Here is a 14,984-nt window from a genome sequence, read left to right as displayed (position 1 = left end):
CTCTCTGGCCCCTTTACATCAGATAAAAGGGCCAGAGAAGTGTAAGGGGGCATGTCAGAGGGAGGCTAGCCCCTGTGCCACAGCAGGTGCTCCTAGTTGGGCACATTAAGGGGGTAGGGGCTGCACCTGGGCTATAAATGGTTAGAGGCTGCTCCAATACAGGAGGACTGGCTGTGATAATAGAACTGAGAAAGAGGCAGGAAGCCGCAGGAAGCAGGAGCAGCAGGACTACCACAGTCCGCTGAGAGGGGAGGCAGGGAGTGCCCAAGATGTGAAGGTTGAGTGAGGAATTGTTTAAGTTTGAATAATAAAACTGATAAAAGGAGATTGTGGGTGTGGCAGTGTGTCTTTGCAAGCAGGGGAGAAGTCATGCCTTGTACAGGGCCCTATAAGCCCCAGTTCTGACTAGGGGAGAATTCCCCTGCACAGGCACGGTGGACAACAGCCATAAGACAGCCATTCAGCAATCTCCTTGCAAGCCCTGGAGTAGGGGGCATGCCAAGGGTGTGGATGGGGCAGGGCTGCAGCATTGCAGAGATTCTGGCCAGTATCACAGCCAATAGGGCAGCCTTGGACATCATCCATAACTTTGACAGGCCCCATCTAGCCCCCAGAGTAGCCCAGGATCAGGAGAGTACAAAAGTGACTTAAAGGTACCTTAGCTCTCTCCTCCCTCTGGGCTGTAAGAGTGCAGTGCTGGCAGAGCACAAAATCTTACCCAGTAGATCTTTGGCCAAGTTCCACTGGAAAACTCTTCATGAGTCACTAGTGTACTGCAACCTGGGAAGATTTCATGACTTTTACAAGTTAGACTTTTTCAGGAATCTAGCTAGGAATTTTAGCAACACAAGTTCCTTAAACTTAGTTGCACCACTGGGAGTCCGCAAGCAATTTAATATAAAACATCTCTCCACAGATGTCAAAAAGGCGGCATATACTTGCCTCTAGACACAAAGTGGACATATTCTGCATTACATGCCACTGCATACACTTCAACTCACAATACAGAACAGAAAAGAGAATTCAGAGTCATCGGGTTTTTTTAAAAAAACTATCTATCGTAACCATGTACAAGACTATGCACATAGAGCTGCAACCTACTTCCAGGTTCTGATGATATTAATAAATCATTCCAGAGACAGTTCACTAGAACTCACAAAGGTTTATAACCCTTTTACATACAGCTAAGTCTGTTACACTTCTTGTATTTCAGAATCCAGTTCAGAACTACCCTCCTTAAGCTTACTGTAGCCTACTTCATGGACCTTGTCTTTGTATTCCCTCTACTCATCTTGCACCTCTCTAGTCCCTCTTTTCCTTCAACAAAATCTTGTCCCTGTTGATGAAAGAGTGCCTCCTCCTCTGCAGCTCCTCCTGTCAGCTCTCCATCTCAGCCTCAAATACGGCTCTGCCTTAAGTCTCAGAAGAAAGTATTTTTCACCCTTCCATACCTCTCCATTCCTCTCTCCCTATCCTAACATTTCTTTCTGTAATTGTGGGATATAAATCCTGAAGAACTTGGGGACACAGTTTACAGGAGAGATGGATGCTACATTTGACTATAGTACATTTTGATTTAGCAAAAAAAGAAAAAATTCATAAGAAACTTTGATACTACTGTATTACAAATTACATGCTGGTGTCTGTGTCACAGGAAGTTTACTCCCATAACACATTCGTTGCTGTATTATATTTTATGTGCAATCCTCAAGGGGAGAACAGACATGTTTAAGCGGTCTTTATTTGTATTAACTTACTCTAGCCCAGTAGCGGAAAGCCAACACCAAGGGAGCAAGGACAGGTTCCAGTTTGCCAAGTGCAGCCAGCAAGTCAGTTGTAAGACAGGCCACATCATTTCTAGCACTCACTTTACAAGTTAAACCACTGTCATTAAGAGAGAAATAAGAAACCAGTTTAAGTTCATAATTTTAACTACAAGTAAGCAGACAAAGTTTGAAAGATTGCCACTCCCAGCATACTGAAAGCAAATACCAGAACACACCTCATGAATGAAAGTGACCATTTTAGCAAGCAACTTGATACCTATCAAACTGAGTTAGATTTTCATTACTGCAGGAGTTGGATTTGGAACTCACAAAAATCCCTTCCAGGTATAACAATGAAAAATGTCATAGATCATTTTTTTTCCTATGCTCAACTCTGCCACTGATTAACTATGTAACCTTATGCAAGTCACTTAAACTTCCTGTGTATCTTATCTCCTCCTCCTATTTCCTTCCCCATTGTTCACTTGACATTAAATGATATTGGGTACAGAGTGGACATTTGACTGAGATGGGTTAGTATTTGTTGCCCTTGTGGAGAAAGTGAATCTGCAGGAGCGGGAGGAGTGCCAAATCAAAGGAAACTTGGAAAAGCTAGTACTTTAAATATAAAATATATGGTAAACTAGGGCCTTGATTATCATCTCTGAAGTGCACTTTTTTGGTTTCTCTTTGTATTATCTTGATTTATCTTCTCTCTCAGATTTTTTTTTTTTTTTTTTTTTTTTTACACCAAACGGTAAAAGGGCCTTGACTTTTTCAGATTAAATATAAAAACCAGAGCCAGCCCACTCGTTTAAGATCTATGCTATGTGTTTATTTTTTAATGTAAGAGCTGGGATGTACCAGCTAAATCTTCTCTCAAGAAACTTCATTCTGCCTCCCTAAATTATTATTTACATTGTGTTGGTACCTATAATGTGCCAGCAACATCCACACACAAAGGAAGCAATAGTTCCTGCCCCAAAGAGTAGCCAGGGACTCTCCTGGGTTCAACCAAATACTTCCTATCCTAAACTGTCATATAGTGGTGCTGTACACCATTAAACAGCAGCTAAATTTCATTGAGGTGGCTGCATTTCAGTAGTTGATGAAGTTATCTGCCCATCTCCCCTTTTCAGCCTCTCATGTGGGTAGTGAGGCTTAAATTTGTGAAATGCTTTGAGATCCTTAGATTAAATGGTTGGTATAAATTTTAAGTATCCCCTGAGAATGACTTTCCCTTTTCCTTATTTAACTCCATCCAGAAGGGACATGACCAGATTCTCTCAACTGGTGTCCTTGGTGAATCAGAGCTAGTTCAAGTGAGAGGATGAAGCCAACCTCTCTTTCTGGGCTACCCTTTCTACTGTTAGCATGAATATTACATTGACATTTATTGCTGGGAGTGCAAGCAACCAGCTGCCAGGAAGTATGAATAAGCAGAATAAATGTTGATATATTGTTAAGGATCCTTTTGAACTCTTAAACACACCTTTTAACATCTCTGCAAAAGACAACAGGAACTTTGGCATGGAAATCTGACTCCACATCTGAGTAAAAAGCTAAACAAGGAAGAGAAGACAAAAATGTTAGCTATAAAAGTCTTGCATAGTTCTCCCTAATTGTTTCTTTTAGCTGCTAGATTCAAATTAAGTACATTTAAGTTGCAGGTGCCATATGTCTAAATATTTTCTGATCACTTTGGATTCTCACCACCACTATAGTACATTCAGTAAGGAGGAAAGGTTACAGTAACTATGGTTCTTTGAAATGTATTGTTCACATGGACTACATTCTTGGTGCACATGCTCCTCATGCATCAGATTCTTTTTTGCCAGCAATGTCCGCTGGGGCTGCATCTGCACCTTCAATATCCTCCTATCCCCTCACCCAATGGCATAAAGGGCTAAGGAAGCCTACACATCCCTCAGTTCCTTTGCCAATACAGAACCCCAAAGGAGTAGGACTCTAGAGTAGCGGGAAAGGAGGTTGGAGCATGGAATCCAAATGGACAATACATCTTTAAGAACCACAGTTACTGTAAGGTAAGTAATCGTTCTTTCTTCTTTGAGTGATGGTCCACATGGATTCCACTCTTAGTGACAAACAAGCAGTTACCTGTTTGCTAGGATGTGGATCAGAGAAGTCTTACTTAAACAATAATTCCAGAACAGGCCTGTGAAAATGAGCATCCAATGTTGGAACCTCTACCAAAGAACAGTGTCTTGGAAATGTGTAGACTGAGCTCCACATTGCTGCCCTACAAATTCCGGAAATTGGACATACTTCGAACAGGCAGCACAGGCTGCTTAAGCACTATTGAAATGAGTCTAATATGTCTAGGTGTATCTAAACTGGTTAACTCTCTGACCAGTGAGTAAGTATGGAATAGCCCTTTGAGGAACTTTGATACCATCAGGTGGGGGCGGGTAGGGGGAGGAGGGAGCATGACTTTAGAGGCAGACCGTAAGCCAAAATTGCTACAAGATGGCCCTTAACAGAACTGAACAAAAGGCCAGCCTGTTTTAAGTGTGATAGGTAGTTGAGGGTCTTTGGTATTAAGGCCTGGATCACGTCCAGAACTTTTTGAGCTGCCCATATTTCTTGTTTATGTTTTCCTGCTCTCTATTAGGACTTCCTGGACCTGTAGGGAGCAGTCTCTATCTATGGTACTCAGCCAGCCAACAGCCACACTGACAGTTGCAGTGACTTCGGGTCTGGGTGGAGTATCTGGCTGTGGTGCTGTGAGATCACTTTTGGGCAGTCTGGGAGCTCGATCAGTGTCTGAATGGACATGTGTATTAGTTCTGTCAGCCTAAACTTGCTAGTGCAGATTATTAGACTAATCGTGGCTTTGTCTTGTGATTTTGGAAGTTACCCTGGGGATGAGGGGAAATTGGTGAAAAGGCATACAGAACACCATGAGATCCTTGCAGAAGGAAGACATCCAGTAACTACCCCAGGTTTACAACCCCTTTGGAACAAAAGTTCTGGCTCTTTGCATTGCCATTGGGGGCAAACAGGCCTATCAGATGGTTCCCCCAATGCAAGAATATCGGCTCTATGATGGATTTCCTCAATGTACGCTCATGTGTGATAACAGACTGACTGCCAGGTTGTTGCTGACTCCCACGAGATGAAGAACCATTGGGGTTATCCCGTGGTGGTGGCACTGTGTCCAGAGCTTCATAGTTTCTAGTACTAGGAGGAACAAGTGTGAACCACCTTACTTGTTTATATAGTGCATTGTTGACATGTTGTCCATCACTATATGCACTGTGGAGTTTTGGAAAACAGGTAGGAAGGGCATACAGGTTAGTGTGATGGCTCTGAGCTCCAGGGCATTGATGTGAAGCACCATATTTTCTAGGGACCAAGCCCCTTGGATCTTAAGATGGTCCGGGTGGGCTCCCCAAGCCTGTTCCTGACACATCTGTGATTAGAGTCCTTGTAGGGGAGGGAACCCACTGCACACATTTGTGGGTTTCTTCTACCATCTGAGTTCTGTGATGTGAGACAGAACCATGATCTTCTCGTACATCTGGTGTTTTGCCAGGGAACAAACCAATCTGAGACAGATTTGGAATGGGCAGAAATGAAGTCTGGCGAGTGTCATCACATACATCCATACTGAGATATGGCCTAGCACCCCAGACATGTCTGACCCATCATAGACAGGTTTGATTCTATCCCAACCACTAGTGACTATACTGAAACCCGGAGTCAATTATGGCTCTTCTGCACTCTATTGCCTGCAATACAGTAACATGATTTTGTTTAAGTTTACCAGGAGGCCCAACTGCAAGAACAAAGTGTCCATTCCAGGCTTGCTGCCATCTCAACCTGGGATCTGCACTGCTTCAGCCAATTGTCCAGGTAAGAGTAGATATGAATGCCCTTCCTGCTGAGATGTGCCGCTACTAACACTAGGCACTTCATAAAGACTCTTGGTTCCATAGAGTCCAAATGGCAGTACCTCATACTTGTAATGAGTGGGCCCTACCATGAATCTTAGGTATTGCCTGTCAGATGGATGGATGGCTACGTGGAAGTACATATCCCAGATGTCAAGAAACACTCATCAGTCTTGAGAAATGCAGACAAGCATTACCATCCTGAATCTGAGGTGGTGTATATACACATTCAGTCTCCACAGGGCTAGGATAGGACAAAAAACACCTTTCTTCTTTGGGATAAGGAAAAATTGGGTATAGTATCTCTTCTATGCCTCCTAGACAAAGCAATGAGGCCATTTCCATTTATAACAGGCTCTTGTGAGAAGGATCCCTGCAAACGTATGAGGAAGAGAGCAGGGTGGGTAAAGAATGGAAATGTAAAGGGTAGCTTTGGGCAATGATGACTAATGCCCATTATAAGCTGTGATGGCCACATAGTCCCAGGGAAAGCAGCAAGGGGGTTCCTGAAAGTGAGAGAAGGCTCTGAATGTCTTTAGGTATGCTTCAACACTCCTGTTAAAGCTGCTACCTCCAAGAGGCTTGCCAAGGAGGGGCAAGATGGGAATCCCCTGAAGCATCTGGTCTTCTTTCTGTGTTGCTTCTCTCAACTCCAGATTTAAGAACCAGTCCTCTCTTTGCTGGGGCTGGTGCTTGCATAGTCTTCTATAGAGAGCCAGTGTGTAGATTCCCAGGGATCACAAGTGTGGCCCTTAAGTCACTAAGGGAGTGTAGGCCTTAGTCTGTTCTCTGGCTGAAGAGCTCTAATCCCTCAAAGGACAGGTCCTCTACAGTAGCCTGTACTTTGCATGATACCTTGCCCAGTGCTTGGAGCCATGAGGCCCATCTCATTGTGACAATCCTGGCCACTGATCTTGTGGACATATCAACCACACCATGGCTGCCTATAACAATCTCATAACCACCTGAGATTCTTCTGAGATCTCTTTTTAACTGTTCACGGTCTGCTTTGGACATAACTATCATGAGTAATTTTGTATCATCGCCAAATTTTGCCACCTCACTGCTTACCCCTTTTTACAGATCATTTGTGAATATGCTGAACAGCACTGGTCCCAGTACAGACCCCTGGGTGATCCTGCTATTTACCTCTCTCAATTCTGAAAATTGACCATTTATTTCTACCCTTTGTTTCCTATCTTTTAACCAGTTATTGATCCAGGAGAGGATCCCTTCATCTTATCCCATGACTGCTTACTTTGCTTAAGAGCGTTTGGTGTACGGCCTTGTCAAAGGCTTTCTGAAAGTCCAAGTACACTATATTCACTGGATCACCCTTGTTCACATATTTGTTGACCCAGTCAAAGAATTCTAATAGATTGGTGAAGCATGATTTCCCTTTACAAAAGCCATGCTGACTCTTCTCCAACAAATCGTGTTCATCTATGTATCTGGTTATTCTGTTCTTTACTCTAGTTTCAATCAATTTGCTTGGTACTGAAGTTATGCTTACTGGCCTGTAATTGCCAGGATCGCCTCTGGGGCCTTTTTAAAAAATGTGGCATATTAGCTATCCTCCAATCATCTGGTACAGAAGCTGATTTAAATGACAGGTTACATACCACAAATAGTAGTCCTGCAACTTTATATTTGAGTTCCTTCAGAACTCTTGGGTGAATACTATCTGGTCCTGATGACTTATTACTGTTCACTAATTTGTTCCAAAACCTCCTCTACTGACACCCCAATCCAGGACAGTCCTTCAAATTTGTCACCTAAAAAGAATGGCTCAGGTGTGGGAATTTCCCTCACATCCTCTACAATGAAGACTGATGTAAAGAATTCATTTAGTTTCTCCACAATGGCCTAGTCTTCCTTTAGTGCTCCATTAGCACCTCAATTATCCAGTGGCTCCACTGATTGTTTCGCAGGCTTCCTACTTCTGATGTACTTAAAAAATGTTTTGCTGTTAGTTTGTGTGTCTTTTGCTAGTTGTTCTTCAATTTATTTTTGGCCTGCCTAATTACACTTCAATACTTGACTTACCAGAGTTTATGCTCCTTTCTATTCTCCTCAGTGTGACGCAACTTACAATTTTTAAGGCATGCCTTTTTTCCTTTAACTGCCTCTTTTACTCTGTTGTCTAGCCTTTGTGGCATTTTTTGGTCCTCTTATTATTTTATTTGGAGTATACATTTAATTTGAGCCTCTTTTATGGTGTTTTTTAAAAGTTTCTACGTGGCTTGCAGGCATTTCACCCTTGTGACTTTTCTTGTAATTTCCTTCTTGAAGTTAAAAGCTATTGTCTAGGGCTTCTTTGGTATTTTCCCTCCACAAAGATGTTAAATTTAATTACATTATAGTCACTATTACTAATCAGTTCAGCTATATTCACCTCTTGGACCGATCCTGTGCTCCACATAGAACTAAACTGAGAATTGCCTCTTCCCTTGTGGTTTCCAGAAGTAGCTGGCTCCAAGAAGCAGTCAGTGTCAGTCTAGCACCATTCACTAGCATTAAACTGATTGAAAAAGGCTACAGTAAAACATAAAATCTCTATCCTTTTTGTAATTCAAATATTCTGTGTGCTTTTTGTTGTATTTTTCCCAGCAACGTTAGTACAAAAAGCAATTAAATAAGCAAAGCGTTAATTACAGATAAAGAAGTTAACTCACCACAGGTTTTTAAAATGTCAAGCACCTGTATCAGAACATCCGGGTGACTCATCTAAAAATGAGGACCGAACAAAATTAGGACAGGGTTATTTTATTCAGAAACTGAGTTACTGAATTTTATAATTAGTTTAACGCCATTTAAGGTGTACAATTTAAATACATAATGTTTATTGTCAATTTTCCTACAATAATTCATTGTATTCATCTACTGATATTTATGAAAAATGTTAAATATATTCATCTACTCCACGAAAATGGGCACTAATAAATAATTCAGACATCTTTCACTTTCAAGTTATATTCTATGAACTCTTCTGGTAAACCCATCTGCTCAATCTATACATTAAAAAATAATTTGAATCCTTAAGTACCTACGTTGAAATATGAATCCTCTGATATGGCATATGTTCAGCTGCGAGTGTTGGATCTTTACTCCTGGGAGAATTCTGCGCCACTGCGCATGCACAGACTTTATATCCCCCAAAGATTTCTTTGCTTCCCCATAGAAAAATGACTTTCTGACGGGGAAGCAAAGAAAAGACACAAGAGCAGCCATGCAACCCTCCCCAGCGTATGTTTCAGGGGCCCAGGGCAGCCAGCAGAGAGGTAAATAACTGTGGGGCAGGAAGCAGGACTGGGGAAAACCCAGCTGGTGGCTCCTACCCTGCACCGAGCTCAGCGGCTAGTCTGGGCTGGACTGGGGAGGACAGGACTTACTCTTCCCCTGCACAGGGCCGGGTCAAATCCACCTCCAGATTTCTCTGCCAGGTGCAGGAAGCTATGCAAACTCCCCCTTCCTCATCCCACCCCCTGCTTCTTGCACTCATCCCTCCTCAGCTGCAGGGGGAGAGATCCCTCTGCAGGGAGCTGCTACCCCATCCACCCAACCCCCTTGCATCCAGACCCCCTTATACCCATACCCTCCCCAATGAGCCCCACTCCCGACGAGCCACCCACACCCAGATCCCCATCCCACCGAGCCCCCCAACCAGTTGCACCTGGATCCCCACTCCACTGATCCCCACTCATCAAGCATCTGGACCTCCCCACTGAGACACCCACACCCAGACCCCCCTGCCGAGCTCTGTCCCGCACATCCAGACCGACCCCCCCCCCAAACGCTGAGCCCCAACCACCTTCACCTGGACCCCCCTGCAGAGTTCCATTACTACTGCACCCAGAAACCCCCAAGCCCCTGTGCATCCAGAGCCCCTCCGCACCCAAATCCCCCATTGAGCCGCCTGCACCCAGACTGCCCCACACAGAGCCCTCTCAACTCACACCTGGATTCCCACACACACTAAGCCCCTCCATATTTGGATCCTGCCTTGCTGAGCCTGCCTCCCACACCTGGTGCACCTGGCATGGAGGGACAGTGCCCTGGGGTGTTTCTGGGGCAAGTCCAGACCTAGCACTGTCAGGGTTGGGTGCAGCCTCACCCCTGAGACCATGTCTGAGGAAGGGGGGGGAAAGGGAAGAGGGGGGAAAGCTGCACAGTGATCTCCCACCTCTGTGCAGCCAGTAGCCTGTGCTCCACAATGCCATGCTGGAGCCTCTACATTTATTTGACAAACAATATTTGCAATATTTTGCAGAATTTTAAAATATGTGCAGAATTTTAATTTTTTGGCACAGAATTTTTTATTTTTTTGGCGCAGAATGCCCTCAGGAGTAGCTCTTGAGCTCATCAAATAAATATGTATCATGAACTTTGGTTTACTTAATGAATTTTGTTAAAGTAACACATTTTTATACATGGAAAAAAATCTTATTTTCCAGAAACCTAATATACTTTTCAAAACAATATTTTAAAGGTGAACTGGAAATAATTTTAACAAAAATGAGTTAAAAATTATTTTTATGTGCTCAGAGACCCAACCAACAACAGACATGGGGTACTGAGCATATATTTGCTTTAAAAGGTATCCCAGTGTAGCTCCAGCTGATCCTAATTGCTGAAACACCTCAGAATGCAATACTGCACCCCAAAGTACCAACACAGATGTCATGAACTTCACTGGAACAACACAGTCAGCCCAAAAGGGCCCACGGTAGTAAGGTTTTTGAGTATGTTTTGAGGGTGTTGGCTTTTGTTTGTTTGTTTGTTTTAATTATATGTTTTGTTTCTTACATTACTTTTGTATTAAGTTAAAGATGATCACCCCATGTATTATAAAAATGCACCAATAACCTTAGCCTCCTAAGGGACAGCTCCATTATTCTGGAGGAGTTTTTGGTATTTGTGATATCTGAGATGTGACAGCAACAAGGAGCTGAGTAGACTATCAAAGGAAATATTATGGCAATTTTAATACAACTTTCCATCAAGTTTGAGTGTTTAGTGACTTTTCAACACTTACTATTTGGGCATCCTGCACATAAAGATACACAACTTATTTGGGGTAAACTATTTGCATTTAATCTCTAATGCTTAGAAACAGATTCAACAGAATAGAAAACGAAACGGCAAGTAGCCCACATAAAGCTGCAAAAAACTGAAATTAAAGCTACCACATAGATGTAATTTTCTTGAAATGATGCAAAATGATAAAACTTTTGTCAATTTGACTTAGGGCTGTCAAGCGATTAAAAAAATTAATCATGCTCTAAACAATAACAGAATACCATATATTTAAAGATTTTGGCTGTTTTCTACATTTTCATATATATTGATTTCAATTACAGCATACAATACAAAGTTCCAGTGCTCACTTTATATTTATTTTATTACAAATATTTGCACTGTAAAAACAAAAGAAATAGTATTTTTCAATTCACCTAATATAAGTACTGTAGTGCAATCTCTTTATCAAGAAAGCTGAACTTACAAATGTAAAATTATGTGCAAAAAAAAATCTTCATTCAAAAATAAAACAATATAAAACTTTAGAGGGTACAAGTCCACTGAATCCTACTTCTTGTTCAGCCAATTGTTCAGACAAACAAGTTTGTTTACATTTGCAGGAGATAAAGCTGCCCACTTCTTGTTTACAATGTCACCTGAAAGTGAGAACAGGTGTTTGCATGGCACTGTTGTAGCCGATGTCACAAGATATTTACGTGCCAGATGTGCTAAAGATTCATATGTCCCCTCATGCTTCAACCACCATTTCAAAAGACTTGTGTCCATGCTGATAACGGGTTCTGCTCAATAACGATCCAAAGCAGTGCAGACCGATGCATGTTCATTTTCATCATCTGAGTCAGATGCCACCAACAGAAGGCTGATTTTCTTTTTTGGTGGTGTGATAAATGAAAGGCGGGGGGCGGAGGGGAGGGGGCAGCTCCCTTTTATGGACCCAGTCAGCCAGTTAGCTATAAAATCCCTCTTAGCAGCTGTTCTCTACTTGCTTTACCTGTAAAGGGTTAAAAGTCTCACTGCAATGCATAGGTAAAAGGAAGTGAGTGGGCACCTGGCCAAAAGAGCCAATGGGAAGACAGAACTTCTAAAAATTGAAACAAGACTCCCCTTTTGTCTGTCTGTCTGTTCTCAGGGAGAAGCAGACAAGGCTGCAGTTATGCTGTATGGGCCAGGTATGAAAAATCATCAGTATCATACCTAGAAACTACTCATTTGAAATCCCAGATATGTAAGTAGATCAGGAAATGTCTAGAAAGACGCGATTAGGTTTCTCTCTTTTTATTTCTTTATTTCTTGTAGACTCCTCTGTGCTAACCCCAAATGATTTTGTTTCGCTTGTAACCTTTAAGTTGGACCTCAAGAAAGTTATTCTTGATGATTAATCCTTGTGTTCGTTTTTTAAATCTAGCAATAGCCTGAGTGTCCAGATGTATTTTCTTTCTTTTTGTTTTTAATGAAATTTACCTTTTTTAAGAACAGGATTGGGTTTGTGTGTCCTAAGAGGTTTGTGCATGTTGTTTAACTAGCTGGTGGCAACAGCTCATTTCCTTTGTTTTCTTTCTCAGCTCTTCTCCAGAGGGGGGTGGGTGGGTGAAGGGGCTTGAGGGTACCCTAACAGAAAGGAATTCCCAAGTGCACCTTCCTAGGTCCTCAAAGGGGTTTTGCACTTGGGTGGTGGCAGCATCTACCCATCCAAGGTCAGAGAAAAGCTGTAACCTTGGGAGTTTAATACAAGCCTGGAGTGGCCAGTATTAATTTTTAGAATCCTTGCAGGCCCCCACCTTCTGCACTCAAAATGCCAGAATGGGGAATCAGCCTTGACAAATGGTTTGGGATCTGCAGTTTCCACTTCGGAGTATTGCTCTTTTAAGACTTCTGAAAGCTTGCTCCACACCTCCTCCCTCTCAGATTTTGGAAGGCACTTCAGAGTTTTAAACCTTGGGTTGAGTGCTGTAGCTATCTTTAGAAATCTCACATTGGTACCTTCCTTGTGTTTTGTGAAATCTGCAGTGAAAGTGTTCTTAAAAAGAACAACATGTGCTGGGTCATCATCCAAGACTGCTATAACATGAAATACATGGCAGAATGTGGGTAAAATAGAGCAGGAGACATACAATTCTCCCCCAGTGAGTTCAGTCACAAATTTAGTTAAAGCACTATTTTTTTTAACGAGTGCCATCAGCATGGAAGCATGTCCTCTGGCATGGTGGCGGAAGCATGAATGTGTACCATGTTTACAAATGTTTACCATATCTGGCGCATAAATACGTTGCAATGCTGGCTACAAAGGTGCCATGAGAACGTCTGTTCTAACTTTCAGGTGACACTGTAAATAAGAAGTGGGCAGCATTAGCTCCTGTAAATGTAAACAAGCTTGTTTGTCTTAGCTGAACAAGAAGTAGGACTGAGTGGACTTGTAGGCTCTAAAGTTTTACATTGTTTTGTTTTTGAGTGCAGTTGTAACAAAAAAAAAAAATCTACATTTGTAAGTTGCACTTTCACGATAAAGGGATTGCACTACAGTACCTGTATGAGGTGAACTGAAAAATACTATTTTATCATTTTTACAGTACAAATATTTGTAATAAAAAATAATACTATAAAGTGAGCAACATATACTTTGTATTCTGTGTTGTAAGTCAAATCAATGTATTTTAAAATGTAGAAAAACATTCCAAAAATTTAATACATTTCAATTGGTATTCTATTGTTGAACAATGCAATTAAAACTGCAATTAATCATGATTAATTTTTTTAATCGTGATTAATTTTTTTGAGTTAATCACGTGAGTTAACTGCGATTAATTGACAGCCCTACTTACAATATATTAAAATACCAAATAACGTTCAAACTATAGACTATTTGCTATTACAACAATTAGCCTTGGTGGAAGATACAGACAATGGAGCAGATATAAAGTGCACGTTATTTACTCTTTTTAGTTTGACAAGATACTACTCACCTTGGAGGGAAATTTTATGTCAATATTAACATCACTGGTTTTAAAAGCAAATCTAGTTAGACAGGAGCCATACATCCTCAGTGAACACTCTGGAAAACAGAGAAAGGCTTTGTAACTGAGCTGGCCGCCTCCACTACGCCCTCTTATGGCCTAGAGTAAGCTACAGGTAGCCTGCCTCATTTTCCCCTCTTGGACTGTTCTAATAAAATTTCCCGTCAGGCTTTGTCTTGGTCAAAAGCAGCCCTCTATGAAGACTGGGTTTATTAATAAAACTCAAAACCCCAAAACAAAGTCCATTCATAAGTCCACACATCCCAAGATTTTTCTTTCTCCTCCCAGATCTTCCTGCCTGGGACCTTGGCAGTCTCTCCCCCGCTTGGAAAGAGTCTTTCCGGGAATGGGGGGAGGGCTGGGAAAGCCAGCAGGAAGTCTTACTGTGTGGGACAACTGACTTGGCTTGCGCTAGGGGATAAAAAATAGCAGAACAGACATTCCTACATGGGCTCTGAGACCTACCCCCTTCACCATATTTCAGCACAAGCTTAGTCAGTTAACCCAGGCTCTGAGACTTGTTGCATGAGTCTGCTTGTTTTTTTAGAAGTGTATATGTATCATCCCAGGCCTCTGTGCCTAAGCTTTCCTCAGTCTCTGCAGACTCCACCACAGCTTCCTGGGCTCTCCCCACTTCACTGCAACTTCCTGCTTCAGGGCTGAATTACCTGATTCAACTCAAGTATGCCTCATTCTGTAATCAAGGTTAGTTAGCTACAGCCCTCCTAGCCCTTAAGGGGCAAGCCACCCTATTATAGGTTTAAGTGATGATGGGCCAAATTATCCCTTCACTGAAGACATTTAAAAGTTTCTTGAGACACTATATCTAATCTCAGCAGTTATACCCTAATGAATGATTAATCACCTCCCCCACTAGGTTACTCATTCTAGCCACACTTCCAATGTGGCATCACAGAAAACAGGAAACTCAAAGAACAAAATTTTCACACTCTCACAACAAAGAAAATATTGTTCTCTAAATTTTTATGCTGTAATTTATTTATTTTTTATCCTGTAAACTACAGTTAGTGTCATGGTATTAGTGTATAGTTTTTAATAATGTTTAGGTGGTTATCAAGTAGCACTGTTCCACCTGAGTAACCAATGCCCTGCAAAACTTTTGTCTTACATACTCCTTTGCCACAAATATTACTCCTTGTATTGACCATGGCATTCATGCCAAATAATTAGATTAGCAAGTGCTTGTGCATTATTCACTAGTAAAACTTACACACAAAACATAAGTTACCAAC

At 41.8% G+C, this 14,984-nt stretch overlaps 1 protein-coding gene across 7 annotated transcripts in view; it reads right to left on the bottom strand.

The window, feature by feature from the left end:
- The window catches only part of TUT4 (terminal uridylyl transferase 4), a 72,960-nt gene that overhangs the window by 35,623 nt on the left and 22,353 nt on the right, over positions 1–14,984 (bottom strand). For all 7 annotated transcript variants that reach the window (XM_074961732.1, XM_074961733.1, XM_074961728.1 and 4 more), the window contains 4 exons: positions 13,681–13,769; positions 8,356–8,407; positions 3,259–3,328; positions 1,758–1,884 (listed from right to left, as the gene is read on the bottom strand). In XM_074961732.1, the coding sequence (XP_074817833.1) occupies positions 1,758–1,884; positions 3,259–3,328; positions 8,356–8,407; positions 13,681–13,769 (338 nt within the window). The remainder of the gene's footprint in view (positions 1–1,757; positions 1,885–3,258; positions 3,329–8,355; positions 8,408–13,680; positions 13,770–14,984) is intronic.

This window comes from Natator depressus, chromosome 8 (assembly GCF_965152275.1).
Source record: "Natator depressus isolate rNatDep1 chromosome 8, rNatDep2.hap1, whole genome shotgun sequence".
NCBI classification, from domain to species: domain Eukaryota; kingdom Metazoa; phylum Chordata; order Testudines; family Cheloniidae; genus Natator; species Natator depressus.
Note: the sequence above shows the minus strand (reverse complement) of the source record. Positions and strands in the feature narration are given on the sequence as shown.